At 37.4% G+C, this 25,785-nt stretch overlaps 1 protein-coding gene across 1 annotated transcript in view; it reads left to right on the top strand.

Annotated features, from left to right (window-relative positions):
* ptprma (protein tyrosine phosphatase receptor type Ma) overlaps positions 1–25,785 on the top strand; it is a 796,186-nt gene that overhangs the window by 165,005 nt on the left and 605,396 nt on the right. Inside the window, exon 2 of the mRNA XM_051929399.1 lies at positions 15,245–15,367. Coding sequence (XP_051785359.1) covers positions 15,245–15,367 — 123 coding nt within the window. The remainder of the gene's footprint in view (positions 1–15,244; positions 15,368–25,785) is intronic.

The raw sequence follows: 25,785 nt of genomic DNA, 5'->3' as shown, positions 1-25,785 counted from the left end.
TCCTATAGAAATGGCAGACACGAAAAAATGATAACAGTTCATATTAGAAAAAAAATTGTACATTTTTGCAGCTCTCGATTGCGGCAAAAAGAAAAAAGATGTTGCCAGTGAATTCGGAATTTCACCATCGACACTGTCAACTTTCTTGAAAGACCGAGAAAAAAAGAAGAGAAATCTTGGGTTGCAAATGCATGTGAATTGCTGCATTTGAAAATGTTGAAAAAGCAGTTATTATGTGGTTCAGTGATGCTCGTTCAAGAAACAATCTTTTTAATGTGGCACTCATTCAAGAAAATGTGAGGTTTCTAAACTCTCTTGAGATCTCCCACAACTGGACAACACGCCGAAGAGTGTCCCGAAGTGAGATCACCGCGTCTGTGGAAGACTGTTTATATCTGCTGCATCTCTCCGCCAAAGCAAACTTGATGGGTAATGCAGGGAAAAGGATTACTTGGCCATTAACCTGGCCACGACCCTGCCTGACTGCTGTGTCTGTTTATAGGAGAGTGGCAGATCCCACTACAATAAATAACCGTGCTGTTCCTGTTTCAAGCTGAATAAAACTGGTTTTACTAAAGTACTGAGACTCAGCCTCATGTTTTGGGGTGTAAGACAGGGACTTATAGCGTGACCCCAATCATTTAGGATTTGCTTCTGTGGTGCCTCACTGCAGCGCTGTGAGCCTCCTATTGCCCTGCTCCGGCAACGGACAAACAATCTTACACAGATGCAGCAATCACGCTTTGGGATGCACTTCAGCTTGACGTTCCCGTTGGGGGGGATCCCAAAAGAGTTCAGAAACCTCACAATATAAAGAAGAAGAAAAGGATGATTCTGCGTCTGATTGATAACTATGCTGCCCACAACATGCTTCCGCATTTAGATAATGTTTGCACCGAATTCCTCCCGCCCAATTGCACAGTAGTGCTTCAGCCATTGGATTTGGGCTTTATTTGCACCCTGAAAGAAAGTGTATTATCGCAAGGAAATGCTGAGAAAAATTTTTCGTCAGCATAACTTGTAGACAGGAGAAGATTAAAATTAACACGAAAGAAGCTATTGAAATGATTGCAGATGCCTGGACGCAAGTTAAAGAAAACACTATAGCTACAAATACAGAATCACATTACAACGAAATTTTCATTACAACGAAATATTTTTAGGTCCCTGGAAGTTCGTTGTAACGGAATTTTACCTGTGATGTGGCAGTGGTGCTTGCACCTTGAGATATACAGTAAAAATGTGTTTTTTGAAAAACTAAACACTAGGAAAGAATAAACACAGAATGAAAACAAAGTAGTAAATAATGTGAAGAGAACACATAGTATCAGACAAACAGAATATAAAACAACAAAACTTGCAGCTTCTTTTGACCTGTCTATAGAGGTTTTTAACCCTGTCTAAAGATGGGATGGCCCTGTACACATGCTTACCATAAACTGCCACTAACATTCCTGATCTAACTTTAGATAGAATTGTGTTAAAACATAGCTTCATTATTGAAAAGAGTTGTTCTATAAATATTGCAAGATATGTAAGAGACATATTTTTGAGGGAAAAACTTTTGAGACATTTTATCTGTCATACTGTATGTAATTAGTACATTGACATCCTTAATTATATTAGTTTTCTTGTTAAGAAGGGTATAAATTTTAAATCCAATTATAGAATACTGTAATTTCCAAAAAAGCAAAAAATATGTTGCTTTAGAGTTCATCCATCCATTTTCCAACCCACTGAATCCGAACACAGGGTCACGGGGGTCAGCTGGAGCCAATCCCAGCCAACACAGGGCACAAGGCAGGAACCAATCCTGGGCAGGGTGCCAACCCACCGCAGGACTTGCTTTAAAGTTTTGAAGGTAAAAAAAAAAAAAAACAGCAGTCAGACTATCATGAGCCCAAAGTTTTTCAGGACATTTGAAAGTTATTATTGAGCACGCTTTTCTGGGCTTTAATAAGTGCATTTGTAATCATTTCAATACATGTGTGGAATCTAAGAGAAAGGACATACTGTATACAATGGTACTAGTATGGAGGTAAGTTAGCATTAATCCAGTGTTTTGTTCACTGAGACATAATTACAGTTTCAAAACCTAATATGTGTTGCAAGAGAAAGTGACACCAGAGATTTTTTTGAAGGTCACAGGCACAAGTAATATGACTGGGCTAATGAAACAATGGCAAAACTTATTTATCAATTTATACATCCTTCTGTCCATCTATCCATCCTTCCTTCCATCCTTATTTCCTTGTCTCTTCTTACAATCATATTTCCACGGTTGAAGATTTGTTTTCATTTTATTTAAATGCTTTAGTGTTAAATGCATCTAAATATTTTAAAACAGTAGCTTTTTCTAAAGCTATTGTGTAAATGTTTATAATACCATGCTTTTCACAGTTGTCAAACAGTTGAATATGTGATAATTTCAAATTAGTCCATTGCTTTATTTTAGTATCAGCATTGCAAACTTGTTCATTATGTGAAACTATGTACGGTATATATAGTAAATACAATCATTTTAATCCATAGTGTATTTCTGTCTGTTTTTGATGCCATAATAAGTTTACCTGCCCTTGCTGTATATGGTTATATCACAGTTATTAAGTTGCTTTCATAACTGATTTGATTAAAATAATTGTGGTACAGTAATGAAATGAATTCAAATAATTATATTATTCTTCACTAAGAAATACAGTACACTATTCCACATTAATTTATAGACCAGTTTTTGAAGCAGTTAAAACACTTTATTTATATTGCTTATATCTTTTGGGGGTTGCAATGAATATGACATAATAGTTAGACCAAAGATTAAGCAAATTAAACTAATGCCATCCATGAAAATCAAACTTCACATTCCTTGAAATCAATAGGCTTCTTGCTCAGATTCATAATAATATTAAGATTGACTGTTCAAATCCTTTTCTAAAGTTCAAAGCCAAAATTGGACTTTATATACAAGCAATCCACAGTAAAGCCTTCCAACCAGGGGCATTTGATAAATAAGTGAAATAAGGTTTGACTGAAATGGCTCATCTGTCCCAAATGGGTTTAACAGCAGGATTTCAGGCTCAAATAGACAGCAGTTGAGGGAAGCATCAGACATTGGTTTTAAATTACCTGAGATTGCTTTGTGGTTTTTGTCTGCTGGGACCCAAAAAGACAAGATGTTCATTAAAATGAGCAGCACCATAGAGGACAATTGAGCAAAAAGTACACTTGTGGGTTTTAAGTTAGCAAAGATAAAAGGTGTTAGAAGGCTAGTAATCGCTGAATTGGCAGAAAGGGGGGAAAGCAGGAATACACTGTCTACATTTTTGCTGAAATACCATGTTAAATAATCTTCTTAATGTTATTCAGAAACTGAAGCAAAAATAGTCACAAAATGTACAGAAAGATGTAATTCTAGCATTGCCTACAATAAAAATTCTCACTAAGTTAAAAAAAACGTGTATACTGTAGTTATGATCAAAGTGAATTAGATGATTTGCAGTATGATATGCTTCAGACTGCCCATGGTTTGTGTAGTATCTTAAACACTCGTCACTTTGTAACATAAGGAAGGACATGATTGTTTGAACACGTTAATATTGTGCAGCTAATAACTGTTTATTCCACACAGGTGGCACAGCGGTAGCACTGCTGCTTTACAGTAAGGTGTCTTTGGGTTTTCTTCCTGATTCCTCTGTGCTTGAAGAGAATTTTCAGTAGTGAGAAAAGCGCTATATAAATGTAATGAGTTATTATTATTTAAGTGTAAGGATAACAGCTTTCCATGTGTCTGTCTGTCTGTCTACCTATCTTTTGCTAGCTAAAAATGAAAAAAACTCACATCAGAAGCATATAGGAAATGCTTTTCAGATTTGTGTTCTCTTATTCAAGGGAATGTTTCTAATGTAAAGTGAAAAGGGCTACGCAAAACTGAGTCATTGATGTGAGTGCTTAGCCAGAATTTAGTTTTGTACAGTTAATTTATTACTTCATTATGGAATATGGATAACTGACAACAGTGGAAACTCTGGATGTAAGCATGGATGGAGCAAGTCATACTGGGAGTGAGTCAGATCACACAATTTTTTGATGTCAGATTATTTATTTATTTTTTATTAAACCTACACTGCAGTCCCCAAAAGCTTTGAAATATGTATCAATTTAGCAAAGTAGTCATACTGGAGGTGAGCAAACATGATTTTAAGATACAGAAGAAGCTCACCCACTTCAAATAAGATCTGTTTAAAGCTAGCCTGCGTGACAGCATATTGCTTACTATCAATGTGGGTATGTTTCACCTTGTTTCACCCTGTATGTTTAACCCACACGAACACCTTATGCCAAAAAAAAAAAAAAATCAAATAAAAGTACAATATCTTTCTCTGGTCCAAATCTGTGCCATTTCATTCTATGGAGTTTACGTGAAGCATCATTTTGAAAAAATATATGCACAGCTATTGATATTGTCCTGTTTGAACTTACTGTATTTTCCTGTTTACTTTTGCAGACTTGCTTGTCAAGTAATATTTCAGTTATGGCAGTAGAAAACCAGAGTCTTTGGAGGAAATCAAATCAGTGTTCAAATGCATTGGGTTGAAACTGTTTCTCTTTATACTATGTAGCTACCCTCTTTTGTATGTTATTATGCACATGTTATGTTGTTGGGAATCTGTTCAGGTTACTGTTGTGATGTGGTACCACAAAATGGCAAGAAGGGATGAACAATGAAAGACTGGAAACCAGACCAAGGCTTCAGTGGTTGGTCTAGAAATAGACGTCACTCTAGGCAGCCAGCCCCAAACTCAAAAGGCAGGCTTTAAAGCCTGCACAGGCCTAAAATGAACTCATATATAGTTTTAAATGTCCAAGATACACAGAAAGGGAGAGTATGGCCATAAATTTCCCCCTTTGGAAGAGAAAAGCATTTTTATAAATCATGAATGCCTTTATTTAAATTAAAAGAAGCACAATAAATGGTAAACAAGAAAATGGGGAAAAAAATAGTGTAAAAGAGGCAGCTCAAGAGAAACAAGTCCAGATCTGCAGTCTACTACACAAAAAACAAAATCAAGAAAAAAAAATCCAATAAACCCAGAAAATGCCACACCAACAATACTGTACATGTCTTAGTTATGCATGTCATGAACATGGGAGTACCTTAGCATAAGGTCCTAACCAAATGCCACAATAAGCCCCCACAAGTGAAATGATCCATCAACCTTCAGCTTGTAAATGTAAATGACAGACAAAGATGCTTTTTAAATGAAATATTTATTACAAAAATGCTCTTTGTAATAAAAGCCACAAGGAGTACAAAACGCACAGCTGGAGTTGCCTATTAAGGGTAATCCCACAGCAAACTATCCAAAAAACACAAATCCAGAAAGAATGACCAAAAACAAAACATGAAAGTCAAAACCCATAAAGTTCATGAAAGCATAATAAATCACAGTAACTCACCAAATCACCAAAGGCATAGAGGGTATACTGAGAGTTGCCTTCAAAGATGGGAAGTATAAAAGTGGACAGGAGGCAAAATGATAGAGTCTGAGAAGCAAGCTTTATGGGAGCACGTTCAAGAGAGGGAGCAGCAGTAAAGAGAGGTTCAGACATATGAGGATACCGAGGAAAGGCACTAAAGGTACACGTAGGGCAAGATATAAAAATATTTTAAAATGTATCTTACTACCTGATAGGTGTTAGGGTAGGGGATAGCTAGTGTTAACAAAAAAATTACACAATACCAAAAGCTCATCATAATTAAAAAAAAAACACAAATGTCAATAAAAAGGGCAATATACTTGGGAGAGGGAATAAACCCTGGTTAAAATATAACAGTTTCTGATGTCAGTTGTCTGACCAAGGCATGAAAGCAGGATTATGAAATTAAGCATGAACAATAGTGAAATTTCAAACAACTAATGGAATGAAGAAGAAGAGTTGGACATTATAGAATGTAGGGGCACTCACAAACTGTCCTGAACTCAAGCAAAAGAGGCTAGAAGTATGGCAGAGACAGTAGATTAAGTACAGCAGGGTAACTACAGAGCCACACATAAAGGGTTAAATAAATCCATGAAAACCTTATGGGGTTGCTTATGTACTTCCTGCTCACCTTCCAAATACAGTGGAACCTCGGTTCACGAACGTCTCTGAACACGTACAAATCGGTTTACGACCAAAAAGTTTGCCAAACTTTTGCATCTGTTCATGACCATACACTCGGTATACGAACAAGCCAGTTTCCCTTTCGGTTCATGCGCGCCAATGATTTACGCACGTGTTCAGTATCTCCCTGTGTATTCCCTGTGCAGTGAGCGAGAGAGAGAGAGAGCGCGAGAGGGAGCGAGCAAGCGAGAGAGACACACACGCACGCGCGCGCGTGCGAGAGAGAGACACACACACACACACACACACACACAGGTGCGCGAGAGAGAGAGACACACACACACACACACACATACACACACACACACAGGCGCACGAGAGAGAGAGGGGGCTGGACGTATAAGGTAGAGAAGGCAGTTAAAGAATACACCGGGCTTGTTTTTGTTTTCACTTCTGTTTACAGCGATCAGTTCGTAGCGTGCATTGTTGGAATGTTACTTTTCTTGGTGGGTTATTAAATTACGGATTTTCAAGTGTTCATTTTTTTTCCCTGTGCTTAAAACTCATTAAAAAAGTGTTTTTAGTGAGCGGTTCGTGGCGCTATAGTGCAAACTCTTGCAGTGTTAGTTTTCTCTGTTGTTCAAGGTTTTCTCGGTGTTATTCAATGTTTTTACATTTAGGTTACTATTACGCTGTGCATTCTATGGTATAATTAACTATATTTGTGCTTAAAAACTTAAAAAAATATATATTTACATACAGTTCGTACGGTCTGGAATGGATTAATTGTATTTACATACAGTCCTATGGGGGAAATTGCTTCAGTTCACGACCGGGTTACGACCAGAGTTTTGGAACGAATTATGGTCGTGAACCGAGGTTCCACTGTACAGCACATCAGACAGATGAGAAATCTGAATTTCCCAGTCCAAAATTTTACATCTTCGCCCATGAAGTCGGAGCAGGACAAATCAGAGAAAAAATGCTACCCACATTCTTAGAGTTGTTATTTAATGTTGACCTTTCACCTTGGTCCATTGTATAAAATACAAAATATAACTTGGTCATACAGAAATGCATTTTTGTAGTTGATTTACATTTGTAATGACACAATACACCATTAAAATATAAAGTTTGCTTTTTATTATTATGAAAAATTACAATCTTTCTTTGATTACTTTTTGCTGAGCAAGTAACAAATCAAGAGTGAGCTTGTGTTCTTCCAAAACATCTAACAGGATACCCATATGTCTAAACTGAAGTGCAAAGGTGAAACATCACAAGGCAGAGTTCTGAATGCAGCATGTTACCACTCTAGCCTTACTTCCTTCCTTCTGCCAACTACACCTTTGTCCAACACTACCTCTCACCTCTTATTAGTGGAAAGGGAATTTTATGCCCTGATCTTGAGCAACCTCCTGGTGACCCATGGGAATCACCTCCAAAGTAATTACGCCATGAGAAAATATAACTAGAGTGCCTCATAGTGGCCCCAGGTACTCCTGGATTTTGTCAGCCATTTTGGAATATTCTGGTGAGGGCCAAACTGGCTGTTCTGTCCAGTATTCTTGAGGAGCTACAGCATAATGTGCTGGAGCTTCATAGTGCCCGCCAGCATCTTGTGGAACTCGACATAAACTAATAGAGGAGTTACAGTGTTTTGCATGACACAATTTCCCACTGTTAATGCCCTTACTGACCACACATTGTGACGCTAACTGGGTTTCCTTTACAACATGCATTCTGTTATGCAGTAATTGCCTTCTTGGCTCATTACAATGGAAAGACAGAATAGAAATGAAGCTCCCAGTAACTCCTGGTTCGAAGCCTAGCCTGCCATGTGCGATGTGTTTTCTTTTCATAACTGGCACCTAGGTTACTGCAAATGGATTTTATCAGTAAAAGAGGAGAACTGCATTGAACCCATGGCACTAATGAATAAAGCTGATATCACTTGGCAGACAAGTCTCTCTTGACTTCTCCGCCACTTAGAAAAAAAACACACTTTTATTCCAGACGCTATTGATTTTAATATCAAACGAGACTTAAAAACCGCTTTATCCAATTTGTCAGAAAGCCTGAGCATTTTGTAAAATAAGATCAATCATTGGAAGGAACAAGCAAGGCTCGCCACAGGATGCATAATCAGTGCATTTATCATGCCTAAATACACAGCTATAAACCTACTAAAAAAGAAAGCTTGTTTGATTTTAATACGTGACTTTTTCTTAAAATGAAGAAGATGCAATTTAGACTTGCATATACTGTGCAGGCAGAAGTGTTATTATTCCTCAGAAAAAAAAACGCAAGGTGTAGGTGTTTAATGAAGACAATTTATATCTAAATAAAAAATCCTAAAGTTCAGAATGACTATTAATAATGAGCCTTGATACAAGAGTGTCACTGGCAAAAGTGTGGAAACAAAGTTGTACTAACTTAAATAAAATGCGTGAACGTGTTGTTCTTTTAATAAGCAAGAGTAAAATCGTGTAAACTATTAATTCCCATTCCAAGAGAACTATTACAGCATCTAAAAACAGCAAAAAAAAAACAAAAAACAAAAACAAAAGCTCACTCTTGACCCAGTAAAAAGGTGCTGATTATTAATCTGAGGCAAATCTTCAAATCTGCTTAACTATACATGGGTACTGTGCTTGTGTAATCATAAATTGGAGTGGAATTACCAGATTAAATTCGCAAGTCATTCATTGCTCTTCCAGATAACAGGTGTTTATAGGGGTTCTGCCTTTCATGTAAAGTTCCACTCCAGTCTCCAAGAAGACAGCAATGTTTTATGTGAGTCACAGGGGATTTGGGCAAAAGAAGATTACACTTTATTTGTTTTAATTTTTTTCCTAATACCCAGCTGATCCCATTTATTTGCAATGTAAATGTCTCATGTACCAGGCTGAGCATCTAGAGTATACACACTTGCTTTGATAAGAAGTAAATCTTATCAGAGCTGTTTTAATGTGAACATCATGTGGTATTGTCATATTACAGCTTGTTGCTTTATACTACAATCTCCTGAGCAAAGGATTTTGATGACTGCAAATCCTAAATGTCTTCTCTTTTTAAATATATGTGAACATATAACTAATCTGAGCTTTGGATAAGACGGTAAGCTTTCACTGACCTGACAACTATAGAGATATTTTTTTTTTCTAAAATTTGCTCTGATTTAATGTTCTTAATTTTGACCCTGTTGTTTTTCCCAATCCTACAATTGTACCTAACAAGTTAATTGGTACCTGAGGCAGTCCACGTTATGCTCAGGACTGCTTGGACAGGACATTCCACAACGTCTGTCTAGTTTTGATAATAGACACATGATTGAATAATCCTTTGACAGAAAAATTCAATAACATGTTTGGAATGGTGCTCAGCCACATTGCTTTTTCAATCTACTTTATGGTTGGCACAAAAGTACTTTTGTTCCTTTTCAGTAGAGGTGTCTACAGCTTATGAGCAATTTACTTTTCTATGCCACAGGTGTGGCAAATAAAAAATTTAAGTAACTTACCATGCAAAAGTTGAGAAATTAGGTTATTCAGTCTAGATTTTTCTAAAATAACACACATAAGTAAAACATATAGTTTGATTAATCAGTTAGATGGAAATGATGACACACAGTTAGATAACCACCCATTCCATGTTGGGTTTAAAATGAGATTGAAGGCAGAGAAGAAATGGTGTGGTAGGGAAGGGGGTGTTGTTGTATTTGCAACCAGTCCACCTTGTTGGGGATTTTTTTTTTTTATATTTAATAGTTGGGGTCAAAATATGACAAATTCAAATTCAGAATATTTTTATGGCCAGATAGCCAGTTGTGGAAATTAGTGGAAAGGTCGCACATACCTCATTTGCAGTATGTGCAGAATAATTGCATTAAAGACTAAAAGTAACATGCTAGTGTCTGTGGAACATGGGGTTGATTCCTAGTCTGTGTAGAATCTGTGGTATTTCATCCAGGGTCCCTACTCGGCTGAGGTTCAAATGCTGTTACTTTTTTTTATTTTGTTCATATTTTATGTTAACAGCATGGATTATTTACTTTCTTTTTGTCAAAATTTATTCTGTTGTGTTTCTTGTGTTTTGTGGATGGTACCTCACAAGGTGGGGCCTGCAGTCCATTGAAGTTCATTAAGTGTGCCCATAGTGTGGCGAGTTTCTCTTGTGATTATTCTTGTGCTTTTGTGATTACTGCATTTTTGACCACTTTTGCTCTTTTTTTTATTCATTATAGTGTGTATTGGGAGTCTGTTTGGTTTTAGGATTGCCTGTTTTCAAACGATTGCCTTCTGTAACTTTGTGCCCTTTGCTACAGAATATTTTTGTGAATAAAAATCTTTTTAATTTTGGAAGATTCTTCATTGCCCTTTGTGTGACTAGTGGGGTTTTGATGTTGTCCTCTATGGTGAGCATTTTGAGCAATTATTTCAGCTTTCAAGCTTGAGAATTCTTTAGTTTATAAACAGTTTGCACCTTTTTTAATATCTACATGTTTTTTTTTCTTAGAGCATTCCTGTTAACTCTCTAATTCCAAATATGTACAGGTTAGGTTAAGTTTTCACTCTAAACTAGTATGCCTGAGTACGGGAATGTATGTAAATGTCTTCATGATAAACTGCCATTTCATCTAAATAGGCTGCTATTGGGATACACCCAGAAATACCTAAATATGAATTAATGGCAAGATTTTATGGTCTACTCTATTGGAGAATCCAAGGAGATAAAGCAGTGAAAGCTTGGCTTTTCATTTTAATGGATAAATTAATAAGCTTATCTGGGACTAGGCAGGCATTGCATTATTTATTAATTCAGTGATTCATTATCCAATCCACTTTTTGACGGACTAATAGTACTGCAACTTGTTATTGCTTTGGACTTTAGATTAATATGGTGTGGGATTCCTTTTTTGTGTGAAGATTGCAAGTTGTCCTCCTTCCTGCTCACATTCTTGCTGTTGTGTTATTTGGTAGTGCGACGGCTTGATGAACTTGTGCTTGAACAAAATATGTGCTTGTGTGTACTCTATACTGGTCAGGCATCCTGTTGCCGCCAAGATTAGCATTAGCAGATATTGTAATGATTTGGCCCCCTGCAACACAGAAAAGTGGGTTATTAAAACTGTTGGATGAATGAATGTACTTATTTTTAAAATATTGTAACATGGTCCCATCAGTCTCACTCTGAGCTGTTTTTCATGTAAACTCACATTTATAGTTTATATTCTTCAGGCTTCCACACGGAATGCAGGAAAGAGTAACTGGATTGCATAACTACATGAACGTTCCAGTAATTTAGGGGGCTGAACGGATTGTGTATTTTTTCTGCAATAGGCCTGCCATTGCAGTCCCCGTCTATGGCAAAGAGCCGTCCATTATTCACTGCCATAATGTATGTTTCTCCTAAAAGTCACTGCAAGCTGTCTGTGAACCCTTGGGATTCCAAATTTCAGTCTCCTGTCCATAAAGCCTCTAATAAAGTGCAGGAAAGTTCTGTGCATGTACATTTGGACCAGAAGTGCCTGCTTTTTTAAGTTTTAGTTGTGCTCCTCCGGCTCTAAATAACACCCTCTTTGTTTTTATTTGGTTTAATTTATCTGATATTTCATTTGTAAAATGAATTGAATGCAACTAAGTCATCATGTTACAGTTATTAGTAATTTGTGTAAGAGACCACAGCCACAGGTGATGGTTAAAACTGTTAACAAACTACAGACACTTTATGCAGTGTTACTGCATGGAGTATGGCCACAGCTCTTTTTAATCCATTAGTAGAACAAAAGGTTTCTAAACTCTTTTGGGACTCCCCCAATGGAACGACATACCAAAGACTGTGGAAGACAGTTTATCAGTTGCCAGGGCAACCGTGGGCTCCCAACACTGCAGCGCCTCGCAGCTAAAGCAGATCCAAGTCAATCGTGGTCGCGGTATAAGTGCTTGCCGTCGATGGATGATGCAAGGAACATTATAAATGTAGGGAACATTTATAATGAAGGATTAGTTGGCCACTAATCTGACCATGACCCTGCCTGGTTGCTGTGTCTGTGTATAGGAGAGTGGTACATCCCACTACAATAAATAACTGTGCTGTTCCTGGTTCAAGTGAATAAAGCTGGTTTTGCTAAAGTACTGAGACTCACCATCGTGTTTTGGGGTGCAAGACAGGGATTCACATATCATATATATATAGTATAGTGGTAGTGCTGCTGCCTCGCAGTTAGGAGACCCGGGTTTGCTTCCCGGGTCCTCCCTGCGTGGAGTTTGCATGTTGTCTGCGTGGGTTTCCTCCGGGCGCTCTGCTTTCCTCCCACAGTCCAAAGACATGCAGGTTAGGTGGATTGGTGATTCTAAATTGGCCCTAGTGTGTGCTTGGTGTGTGGGTGTGTTTGTATGTGTCCTGCGGTGGGTTGGCACCCTGCCCAGGATTGGTTCCCTGCCTTGTGCCCTGTGTTGGCTGGGATTGGCTCCAGCAGACCCCTGTGATCCTGTGTTCGGATTCAGCGGGTTGGAAAATGGATGGATGGATATATATCTACTCTATATATATAAAATCCTAAGCCTAAATGTGCAATGATTTTATGTGACTTTTTATGTCATATTTTTTGTCATGCTTTAAATCGGGCTTATTTTAAAACCTACATAATGTATGTTTGGTATCATTCTTTTCAGAATTTATCAGACTTTAATGTGATGTTGTTAGATTTTCAAATTCTTATTCCATTTTTAAATTATAAACTAAAATATCAAGAACTCACGTCCCGGACGTGAGATGAGACTTTGTGCCTAGAGATTTAACTATGCGTGGGGCCGGAAATAAAAGACAAAGAGTAGATGACAAAGACAGCTGCTGTACAGGCTTTTAAATGTTTGAAGCGCCATGCGAGATGCAGATCACGTGGCACAGCAGCAGCAGCACCAAGCCAGCAGCAGACTGAGCAAAGGAGGTTAAAAAAAACTATTTGTTTCCCATTGTATTACCATTTAAGAGGGGGTTTCAGAGGAGCAACCGCGCCTCCTTGGGGTGCGTTTAGCCCCCATCTTCACAACACGAGCAGCAGAGACACGAAGTGGCTGGCGCGTGGCGCAGGCCAGGAGGGTGTATATATGTATATATATATATATATATATATATATATATATATATATATATATATATATACATATACAATATATGTATATATTGTAATAAAGCAGACCACAAAGCATAAAGGTTTGGGGTTTTTTTGGTCCCATATACTGTAAAGCAAAAGTTTTAAGGTCAGTGTTTTCATCAGAGTACAACAGACAAAAAAAAAAAAAAAGATGGCTGGATGGACAATTTATAAAGGGGGACTGGAAGTGAAGTAAAGTGATGCTGGGAAAGCTATGGTGATGGATGGGAAGATCATGTCATCAGGAGGGGACCAGAGGTTAGAAAGGAACCTGGAAGTGGCTGGTTTCAGTAGGCGTCAGGGAAAAGTTATGGCGGCAGTGCTTCGTTCTTTCTCCAGGAATAGAGAAAGTGAGGTTAGTACGCTGCTGTTGTCCCCTGGCACGACTTGTCGCGGTGCACGTCGGGTCCTTAAGCTGCTCCCCATGTACTTGTGCGTGACATATATATATATATATATATATATATATATATATATATATATATATATACAAATAAATAAAATCTAGATAGATTATTTTAATCATTACTTATGCATGTTTCCTGTTAAATATAAATATATGAAAAGTATAATTGTAATGTGTATAATTGATCCTTGCAGTTAAGTAAACATCAGTCTTACTACCTTTTACAATGGAGTTCAAAGAAAAATAACAAACACTTACTTGCAAAAGCAAACTTTGGAATGATACTTAGTAGAGAAATTTAAATGAAAATATATTTCAGATTTTAATTGTAATTAACATTTTCAGAACTACATGCAGTTGTTTTTGTGTAGTCAGTTATATACGTAAATTTCATCAAACTCCTGTCTCTTTTTAATCATTTAATAGGTTCTTTATTCACTTTAATTATCTTGCTACTTAATTTATGATATCAGTCTCTCTTGGGCAAAATAAAATCATGGTGGCTCAATGCATGCACAATTCTTTTGGAAAAGCATGTACCCTACAGTACATCCTGGGAAATAGAGAGAATACTTTATTATATTGTTATTTCAAATGAAAACCTGACATTTTCTGCAGTACCTTAGTCCACCAGGAGAGTAAAGCTACCATTAAAACAAGGTATTTTCTTCAAAAAAATAGAATATTTTTATTTGTAGGATGTTAGAGTGTAATGTCTCACTGCAGCCATGTTAGCATGATGCATTCATGAAAATGTCAAAATTATTGGATAAATTTATCCTTTCATTATCTAATCTGTGAAGGCAGAGGACAGGTCAGCTGAGTCAAGCAGATATTCCATGGAGTTGCTTAGTGACGCTAAATTTGAAGTGCCTGAATCACAATGGCATATTCACATTTCCTTAAAAAAGAAACCACTTTGTTTAAAATCCTTTGTTATAATAGGTGATAAAGGTAATACTCTGTCTTTTTTTGTAAAGTTGAAATATTAAACCTGGCGGCTAAACGTCTATTAATGAGTTTTCTTGTCCCTAAGGAATGGTTAAATTGACAATTGTTTTGTCAACATAATTGTAGCAAATGTGATGTGTAGAGTAGTAATTTATACAAGAAAAACGTTGCGGGAATAAATTACATTTCTGTCAAAATAAGGGGACATAATGTAGAACTTAAATGTCAGTGTTATTATGTGAATGCATTAAATGAGAAAAGGATGACATATCTTAAAGTCGATAAAATCTCCCCTTTAAAATTATATGCCACTTGAAATCACTTTAAAAGACTACATAACAATATGTTTTTATTTTTTATTTTTCACTTAATTTATCCTAGAGCTTTTTAAAGTGAGGCCAAATTCAGGAAAAGAATGGTAAAGTTTTTTTTTTCTGTCTGTTCATTTGTATGCAGCTGGCATTCATCTGTTTAGTGTTAAACATGAACTTGGTTTTAGGGAAATATTTTTTCAAAATTGCAGACAAAGTGTCTGTAATTGGTATATGCAGATGTAGATTTCCTTGAATTCACACTATTTTGCTGGTTCAGAAACATTCAAAACCTATTTTGTTTTGTGTTCTTAGGTGACTGTAATTTTGAGGAACCATACACAACTTGTGGGTATTCGCAAGGCCGAGACAATTCATTCAGCTGGGAGCAAGTGAACACCAAGACCAAACCAATCACTGGAGTATGGGTCCCACAAAGTATGTTTGATATTTTTTACTTTTCTCCCATTGTTATTTTAAAAATGTTTCTCAAGTGTCAGTGGCTTGTTTTTGTCTTACAGTCATTTAATATGATGCTCCTTGACATATACTGAAGCATTTTTATACATGGTCAATGGGTTTATTTAAAGCATGTGGCTCATCACATACTGGAATAATAAATGAGGGCACAGAGTATAGATAAAGCCCACAGACATGGTTCCTGTAATTAGTAAATAGCCTGTCACAAGTATTCTCTTAACTTCATCATCTTATTTCTCAATGGCTTGTGATCTTCCCACATTCTGCTTTTAGATTTTTACCCTTACTGTTGTAACTACTGAAAATAAAACAAGCCTGTGTTATAAACCTCTATTTGGGCATGTGCCCTAGTCATTATTCTAGTAATGATTTCATACTATAACACAATACAACAAAGAGGTTTCATTCCTCAAAATCGCTAGCCAGATCACAACTTTGCCTTGGTCTTCCTTCCAGTGGGAGCTGAGTCCCAAACTCAACAGGCAGGCTTCAGGTCTGCCTAGGCTCACAATGGGGCAGTCTTTAAAATAACAAAAGATCAAAATGTTCAGAAAAACAAAGGGAAACGTGTTTAAAAAAACCTTTGACCCAAAATAAAACAAAGTTTCCTTAATATTTATGCATTTATTGAGACAATTCAAAAGGGACTGCACAAAAACAAAACCAAGAGTGAAAGGGAACAAAAAGAGGTTTCCCAAAAGCAGTTCTGGCTATATGATAACAATTCCTGTCCAGCATTATATGTTAAAGGGCTGGTTACTCAGTATACTCAGTACTCAGTATAATGTTATTCAGTGTGTTTCAGTAAGTTTCTATAAATACTTTTTTTTCATTTCTGTATTCTTTTATTTTATTTATGGATGTGATCAGAGAGGTTATGGGTGTAACAGAACAAGATGCAAAAGACAGGAGGATAAGGAAAAAGCTGATCTGCTGTGTGACCCTAACGGCAGCAGCTGAAAGAAGATTGCTTAAAATTTTCACTTCCTTTTTGTTTCTCATGGTCATTACCATTTTTATGGTTCTTTCAGGCCATTTTCTGCATAGCAATGCATATCTGCTACTCCGCCATGCCAGGAAGTTGCCCCATGCCACTATAGTTTTAGGATTAATTTTCCTATGTAGTCCCTAGTATCTAAAAATCAATTGAGTACTCCAGGTAGTTCTGGTACCCAGTCAACTTTGCCTGTGGCAATAATAGTAAAATTTTCTGTACCAGTTTAAATCCTGTTGCCAAGATCTTCTTTTAATATGAGCTATGAGCACTTAGCAGCTAGCCATGCATCTATGTTACAATATAGTCACTGCAGTGTGTGTGTGTGTGTGTGTGTATGTGTATAGATAGACAGATAGATAGCCATACTGTATATAGATTATATATGGATATATAGATTGCTGTTCTTTTTTTATACATTCGCAAAAAATCATTACTTTTGACAAATGCATGACAGTGATCCCCATCACTATGAATTAGACAAAATGCATTTAAAATTAATGGATGGATGGATATTGTGATGAAAATACAGGTGAATCAATAAGTGATATTAATTTTATTTTAATCTCTTAAAATAACTTCCAAAAATAAGGTTGTTAACCCACTCTGTAACCTTTACATTTGCAATGCTTGTTGTTGGCTTAATCTAAGCAAAAAATGGTGGAATTAATGTGAGCAGATTTCCTAAATAAATCCAGTACTAAATGATGTTTTTTACTGATAAGGAAAACCCCTAGAGCTGTCAAAAAGATACAGTAATATTAATAATTCAGTAAAAATCCCTTAATTAATTAAGGTATTTGTGTCCAGGAACTTTTTTGGTTAAGATGAAATTCAATGTGCAAAAATAATTTATATGAAAACAAGCAACACATTTAAATAAATGGTTTTGATACTGTTTAGTAACTTTAAATTATAACAAGACAAAAGTTGTAACAGCTTCCTTTGTCTGAGTCAAATTCTAAATCATTTTCATAAGGAAACCAGATTTTTATGTTATTGTAAAGTCCCTTACAGCATGTGGCCCATCAGTCCTTGCAATTCTAGATTTTGTTGTTTTTTTGATCATGAACCACTTGTTTTATTTGTTTTATCTCCTTATACAAAATCTTGTTTCAGTTGAGGGACAAACTTTGAATAGACCATTACACACTGAATGACTTTTTTTGTTTTGACCATACGGTTTTCTGATGCATTTTGGATTGTTGCTTTGTTGCATGCATGGTCCTGCTGTTCTTCAACTTTAACACTTTGTAAGAACACATAATATTTGTCTGAAGACTTCTCTAATACTGGGGAAAATGTATTTGTTCTCTCAGTGGTGGGAGCTCAGACAGGTTTTGAAAAACCTGTTCATCCTGGTGCCTTTAGACAAATACATAATCCACTATAATCCAAACTTGACTCTGTCTTGCTGCCATGCCATGAACTAAGTTTTTTTCATGGCATGTCTCTCAGATAATTGAGTCTTGAATGTTGAACTTAGCTTGCAGAGAACAGTTAAGACTGTTCTTTCATTCTCCTCTAAATAGTAATTAAAGAACTCAAGATTTGGCCAAATTTATTGAGATACATATAGAATAACACATACATTAAAACATGGACAAATACTTTCTTATAGTACAACATAAATGACTTGATAACAGGTTAGACAAACTTGAATATTAAAACATTTTTAAAACCAGCAGCAAAGAACCCACTTTGACTGTTAACATACTTTGTTGCAGGGCATCTGCAAGAACTTAGTTGGCATGTGAAATCTGTACACAGCAGCTAAGCCATCTTCTAACTGGTGACCTGTCAAGGCACAACAGAACTACACCTTACATCTTGAAGTTTGTGTTAATTTACAGGGGTGGGCAAAAGTAGGTTTATGTTGTTTGTATGGAAAAAGACATGCAGGTTATTATGATTATTACAATAGCTTTATTAACTCGATATCTTTATTAACTTTATTAACTCAAATGAATGTCAGAATGGCACAGTGCACTTAGGTACAATGTCATAAGTACTCAAATTGTCAGCTTTCATTATTTACACATTTTTGAAGAATACAAAATAATAATAATAATAAGAAGAAGAAGACAAATAATACAATAATTAACACATAAATAATAATGCAAGAATAAACTCTGTGTTTCATGTACTCACAACTGTAAACCTACGTTTGCCCACTCCCGTATATATTCTGAAAAAATTATGAATTTATGTACTATCAATCATACTTAGCAACCAGCTGCATGCACAAATACCACTACTATTTATTCCATAGACTGTAAGTAAATGTCAGGACTGAACAAAATGTTTTCTTGCGTTATTTATATTTTTCAATAAGCTCTCATTAATCAGTTAGTTTAAAGGTATTTTCTCCAACTACCTCAAACATGAAAAAAGATAACAACTTCAGAAACAATTAGATATCTGCACATTGGGTTCATGTCTCTTTAAAAACAAAAAGGGGTAGACCAGAACCCCAGCTTGTATTCATTTCAAATCGGGCTGCTGTCTAGTAACACTAGTGTTTTGTAGTTTTGCTGGTGAGATAATTAATATGCACATAAAGACCCATTGTAGTATCCAGTTTAATATTGGTATTAACTAGATAAACCACATTGTATAAGATATGAAGAGCAACCAGTCATTCTTCTTTCTCTTTGGGCCTTTTGTTTCCCGCCTATAAAAAATATTCAGCAGTTATTTTATTGTTGCGTTCACCTGAATATTAGTAGTAGCCACTGATTATGTGAATTGCTGCTAGGCTGCATCAGAAGTGGCCTGTGTTCTCCAGATAAGACAGCAGAACCCTCATATGCATGAGGATCAGTCTTTTAAGTCAGCTGGTTTGAAGAAACCAGCTAGCTTAGAAATGATGCAGCACAAACACAATACCTCAATTAGAGTTACAGCTACAGCCTGTGTTAGCACAATTAGATAGGGCAACCAGGAGGAAAGGCACAGTCAAAAAGGCAAACAAAATATTTGCAGTTAGCCAAACAAATCAAGAAACAAAAAGTAACATTTTAGTCTTTATAAAAGTTTGGGAATCCTCAAAACTGGCTGTGAATGTGGATGTGAACTTGACATGGCCTTTTTATCCCATCAAGTCATTCCCAACAGTTCACTGCCTCCAAGCATACACCCACAGCAACACAGGGTTCTACCCTAGTGATGGTGCAGCAAAATGGCTGTGGCCAATGTAACAGTCGGAAAAGTGTAAATGATTAAGCAGAATGAAAACAAAGGTCAGAATCAAACAGATTAAAATTCTAGGGCTAGGAACACCTCTGAAACAAATTGCAAATCAGAGCACACAAAAACAATTACTCAATACATATTCCTAACAGCCTGTTTCTGTTTTTTAGTAACAAATATATTGTAGAACTGATTATGTGTTGGAACTAAAAATTTTGATTTTGACTGGATATACAAGTTGACTTTAAATTATGTGTTTAATGTCATCTTTCTAATGAATGCATAGAAATGTTATTCTAAGACAGAATTAGAAAAGGGTCTCCTTAGGAGTTTTATTCTTTGATAAGTTACAAAGTTCAGGTTTCTGCCCTTCTTTTATGAGCTGAGTTTCATATATGTGTACACATTTAGATGAAAAAAATACTTTGTTAGTTTTAAAGACAAAGTTACTCATATTTGTTCAGCAATTAAATGTCACTATTGAGCTTCAGAGTAATATCAGACAAGAATGTAACTGTTTTAATATTCCTATTATTGTGAAGTATTATTTCTTTTGTGTATGTGACTTCTTATACTGTAGATTGAACCATATTCAAGTAGACTTTTCAGAAAAATGTAAAGAAATTATTTTTCAAAGCTCTCGAATAGATATTATGAATTTTAAAGAACTTGGTATAAGAAAAGTGGTTGGCCTTAGGCTTCGCTTTAATTAATATTTGAATTTTACATATTTACAGGAAAATCAAGATCATGAATAATGACCCAACCATATTCTGTCGCCACTCATTATTAAATAATTACATTACTTTCAAATACTTAATGACAGAAAGCATGTATACTTTATTACTTAATGTGTTCCTTTGGCCTTTGACTCAAGAGTCTTCTTCTTCTTCTTTCGGCTGCTCCCATTAGGGGTCGCCACAGTGGATCATCTTCTTCCATATCTTTCTGTCCTCTGCATCTTGCTCTGTTACACTCATCACCTGCATGTCCTCTCTCACCACATCCGTAAACCTTCGCTTAGGCCTTCCTCTTTTCCTCTTCCCTGGCAGCTCTATCCTTAGCATCCTTCTCCCAATATACTCAGCATCTCTCCTCTGCACATGTCCAAACCAACGCAATCTCGCCTCTCTGACTTTGTCTCCCAAACGTCCAACTTGAGCTGACCCTCTCATGTACTAATTTCTAATCCTGTCCATCCTCATCACACCCAATGCAAATCTTAGCATCTTTAACTATGCCACCTCCAGCTCTGTCTCCTGCTTTCTGGTCAGTGCCACTGTCTCCAACCCATATAACATAGCTGGTCTCATTACTGTCCTGTAGACCTTCCCTTTCACTTTTGCTGATATCTGTCTGTCACAAATCACAACTGACACTCTTCTCCACCCATTCCACCCTGCCTGCACTCTCTTTTTCACCTCTCTTCCACAATCCCCATTACTTTCCTCCATATGAATACATGATCTATTATTTTGGTAACTTAAAATAAAACCAAATATACTTAAAGATTAAGAAAATTCTTTAAGTGCTATATAACCTTCACAAAAAAGATTTTCAATCTTCCAAATAGTGTAAATTGCACTATCGTGAATAATGCACAGAACCTGCATGATTAAATAGTAAATCAACAAATCCCAGTGTCTTTTGCAGCCAAAAAATGCCTTACTTTCATGTCCATCAGCCTTTTTGAAGTGACAGTAGCTGTGTAGCAGAGTCAACATCAACTACTTCTTATTTTGTCAGGTAATTTTTCGGATCTGCTGGCGGAGACCTGCTCACAATGAGTTCACTGGTGCAGACTGCTTGAAATTAGTAATGTCTTTGTAATTATTTCTGGAGTAAGCAGCTGAGCTTGTTTGTTCCACTCATGTATTAAACTGATGCAGCATGCAGTGATTGCAAGTCAGGTTCAACAACCATGCAACGCCCATTAATCTTCACTATTATTTTTACTGCCATCTGATGTTCTTATTGCTTTTTTTCTGATATGTTATCTGTGTGAGCCTCAAAAGCACTGGCAAAAAACAAATCTGTTCTAACAGCCTTCATAAATCATCATTTTAAATCAAATAAAAAATTAATCAATGATGTTTATGATTAATGTTTTGCTAAAAGGAGATGGGGTGTTGGGACAGCAAGCAACATTTGAGCATCCCATAACTATAGTAAATTAAACAATGAAAACACAGCATTGTCAGATATAAGGAGGCCTGATTAATTACTATCATAAGCTTGGTGGCCTTTTTTCTTAATTCTGCACTGAGTCAGCGCCAAAGAAATTAGCCCTTTACTAAAAGTTAAATTTGGTAAAATTGCAACTTTAACTGCTCCCTCCCAAAACGTCACTGGTCAGTTTGCATGACCAGTGAGAAATCTGAGAAATAATGAAGCGTGACTGCATGTCTTGTTCTATTCACTTCTTACTTGTTCACCAGGTTTAATTTCTCATGTCTTTGTTACACAGCTTTTTGTTCTGAGCTGTTTATATGAATTAGCTACTAGGTACTCGGACAACCCTCTGCAGCAGTAGGTATAGTCGCGATTTACAAGCTAACACTTTCTTTTAAACAAAAACTGAAAATAAATATGAATGTCAAAATAGAAGTAAGCAAGAAAACAGCACATAAAAACATGAAACTTTTTTTAATTAACTATTTTTTAGTTTTACTCTTGAGTCAAAGGCCTGGAGGGTAAGTCAAGAAGGGAATCCGGTGTAAAATTTTGCCAAATCAATATGCGGACAACAATACAAATTTCCATACCGGATCGGTTGAGCCCCGGGTTAACAACAACCGCCACCAGTACTGTTACTCAACAGGGTGCTGGCGGAAATTGGGCTACTGTTGGCTGAAGGAGAAGAAAAGGGGGGAGACGTGTCCGGAGGCAGGAGGAGAGGAGGAAGGTAAAGAGAGTGGAACTAAGGGTAGGAACACTGAATGTTGGCAGTATGATTGGTAAGGGGAGAGAGTTAGCTGATCTGATGAAGAGAAGGAAGGTTGATATATTGTGTGTGCAAGAGACTAAATGGAAGGGGAGTAAGGCCAGGTGGATTGAAGGTGCATTCAAATTGTTCTATCATGGAGTAGATGGGAGGAGAAATGGAGTAGGGGTTATTCTGAAGGAACAGTATGTCAAGAGTGTTTTGGAGGGAACTTCCATGCTGCTGGGAGGGCTCCATCTGGAGGTGTGGACCGGAATATTTGGCCGGCCATCCCTCACAGTTCCGTCCCCTTAGCGAAGACCACTGGGGTGGAGCGTCCAGTCCCGTGAGGGACGTCTTACTCCAGGATGACCCATCAGTCGGGCCTTGGCTGCGCGGTCTAGACTCCCCAGAGAACCTAGGGGGAACGGCATATCAGATGTCCCTCCGATCCCCTGTCCTCCGAGGATAACTTCGCCATACGTGGCCTGGCCGACGACAGTCATAGCAAAGCCATCGCCCTCCTGGTTGTCTTCCTCCACGAGACTGGAAACACCTCAGGAATCCGTCAACTCTGTCTCCGCCCTTTTCTCCGCCAAGGGAGGTTTTATGGCCACCTCGGTGCTCTCAGTCCTTTTTCTTACCTTGTCAGGAGACCCGCATTTTATTTTTCGGATCTCTTGCTTATTCTGGGGCTTGTGCACAGTTTGGGTCTCTCTATTGGAAGAAGAGAGCCCCTTTGCTGTCTGCACGCCCGTTGACCTTAATTTATTCGGAGGCGGCGTCTTCAGCACCGCATCGCCCTGGGAGACAGTATTTTTCAACTGCTCCGGCTTGATCGACGCTTCCCCTGCCCCTTCTGTCACCACTGTCAACTCGCTTATAGCACGGGTCGGGGTTTTGAGGTCCGAATCGCACCAAGAAGCCGCCTCATACAGCTTCCCCGGCTCAATCGTTCCTTCCTTCGACCACTCAGTTAGTGTTATGCACTCTATTGTCGGGCACGCAGTGCTTTCGCACTAGAGGTGGGCGGTATGACCAAAACTCTATATCACGGTATTTTTGTAAATTCTGCCAGTTTCACGGTATTAGACGGTATTTTTTTCCCCATGCATGAGTGGATGTTAACCACATTTTCCACTGCAATTACTGCAGTAGACTGGCTAAGAATAACCTATTAGACTGTTATGAGAATTGTACATCGTACAAAAAGACATTTTAATGTGCACACAAGTATTAATCCAGGTTTGCATGGCCCCATAAAGTGATAGTTTTCAAGGGGGTGGCACTAAAGAGAAGGAATCACATTGCATGACAGATGTAGTCAAAATATAGAACCTTTAATTGAACAAATTTTGCAGAAGCTTAAACTATGATTTTGACAACATATTTTCAACCATCCAAAGAGGCATTTAGACTTAGTAAAATATCCAGAGGTGTTTGTCAAAAATTGGATTGCACTGAACACGTCTTAGAAAAGGAATAAATAGTAAATATTTTTTGTAAACCAACTACACTTTCTGTTAATGTTAACAAACTCTGTCCACTGACACGTTTAAGTGACTTTTTAAACAATTTTACCATCATTAAACTGCATAATATTTAAACTAATAAATAACAACAATAAAATACATAATAGTATTACTGATAGCTGCACCATTACTTCAAGGCTTCAAGCCCAGGTGCATTACACAGTATTCACCAAATTAAAATAAAATAAAACAAGTGCAACTTGGTGATGACATCTTACCAACTGTACCATCATTTAGGCAAACTGCATTAATATGGACCTTACTTCAAGCTAAGCTATATACATAAATAATAAAAACTGCAACTTGCATTTATAATGCTGTTTGTGGTATAGCCCTATGGAAGCGCATTACGGCCACTGTGAAGAAAAAAAAATATGGACACGGAAGAAAAAAACAAACTATATGTCGAGAATAAATTCGACATGTTGACTATGTCAAGATTAAAGTCGACATTTCCACTTTATTCTCATAGTTTATTTTATAATGAAAGTAGAATGTTGTAAACTAAACTTCATCCTAAAATCAATGTTTAATTTACTAGATTTTCTCAAACCCCGTCACAAGTTAATGCAGCACATCAAATACTTTGTGTTAAGTGTTCCCCGACCCAGTCATTAATCACTACGCTTCTTAAACTGACTTCCTCCGCACTAACAGCAGGCGCCTGCAGCAATCACTGCACAGATAAACGTCTTTGTGAAATTATAACTAGTTATTAACTTAGCCGACGGAGTGTTCAAAACTTTAAAAATATCATCGTTATACATGTTTAATTATGCCATCCATTCAGAGTTGCGCCCATCTCTGAACGAGTCGCCAGCACATCGCAGGATCAATACAAGCAAAACATACACTAGCAAGTACAAAAACAAGTACTACTTGGCTTGCAGTGTTATCCAGTAGTATAGAAACAGTATTTACACATCTGACCTTTTAAAACCAAAGTATCTCCAGGAAACGGACGTGATTCCTTTTTTTTCGGCAAAACTTCTTCTGTGTCATTATGTTTAACTTTATCGTCAGCTTCTTTTTCGGAATGCTCTCTGTCCATTTTCACCGCGCGGCATACCTATGCTACTGCCCACTATTTGGTGGTGTAGCAGTGAAAAAGAGCCCTAGTGCAACAAATCTGTGTTTAGCGGTGTAGCAGTGAAAAAGGTCCCCACTTGAACAGTTTCCCGCTGTGCCACGTTCCGAACGTCGTTTAGGCAATTTAAACCGGTGTTGCGGTATAAGAAAAATCCATATCATAAAAAAAATAAAAAACGGTTTTCGGTATGAACCGGTATACCGCCCAGCACTATTTCGCACCCACTACTTATTAACCACAGGCCCGGATCACACTGCGTCCCTATATGCTGTATGGTACCGGTTCCACTCACCTGTACCCCTGCATCGTTCATAACGGGAGCCTCTCGACCTAATCGCCTCAGGTATCCTTCAAGTCTTTTCAGCTGCTGCTCCCAGCTCCTCCACTTGTTTCTTCAGCTCCATCAAGCCCTGGAAGAAACTGTGTACGGGCTCGAGCAACTTCTCGAGATCCCGCAGTCCCACAAAGTCATTTAATTCAGCCCGAGGCAGGCTACAATCATCATTTGCCTTACCTTCCGGCCGGGAGCCACTGGGCACGTCCACTCCTGGCGCGTGCTCGGTTGGGTCACGCAAAGGCTCTTGGGAACTGGAGTCTTTAGAGGGTCGGGTGGACGCTACTGGCCGACTGTGATCTGCCTTTTCT

The sequence above is a fragment of the Erpetoichthys calabaricus genome, chromosome 6 (genome assembly GCF_900747795.2).
Source record: "Erpetoichthys calabaricus chromosome 6, fErpCal1.3, whole genome shotgun sequence".
Lineage (NCBI taxonomy): Eukaryota > Metazoa > Chordata > Cladistia > Polypteriformes > Polypteridae > Erpetoichthys > Erpetoichthys calabaricus.
The sequence above is the reverse complement of the archived record's forward strand: the minus strand, read 5'-3'. Positions and strand labels throughout refer to the sequence as shown.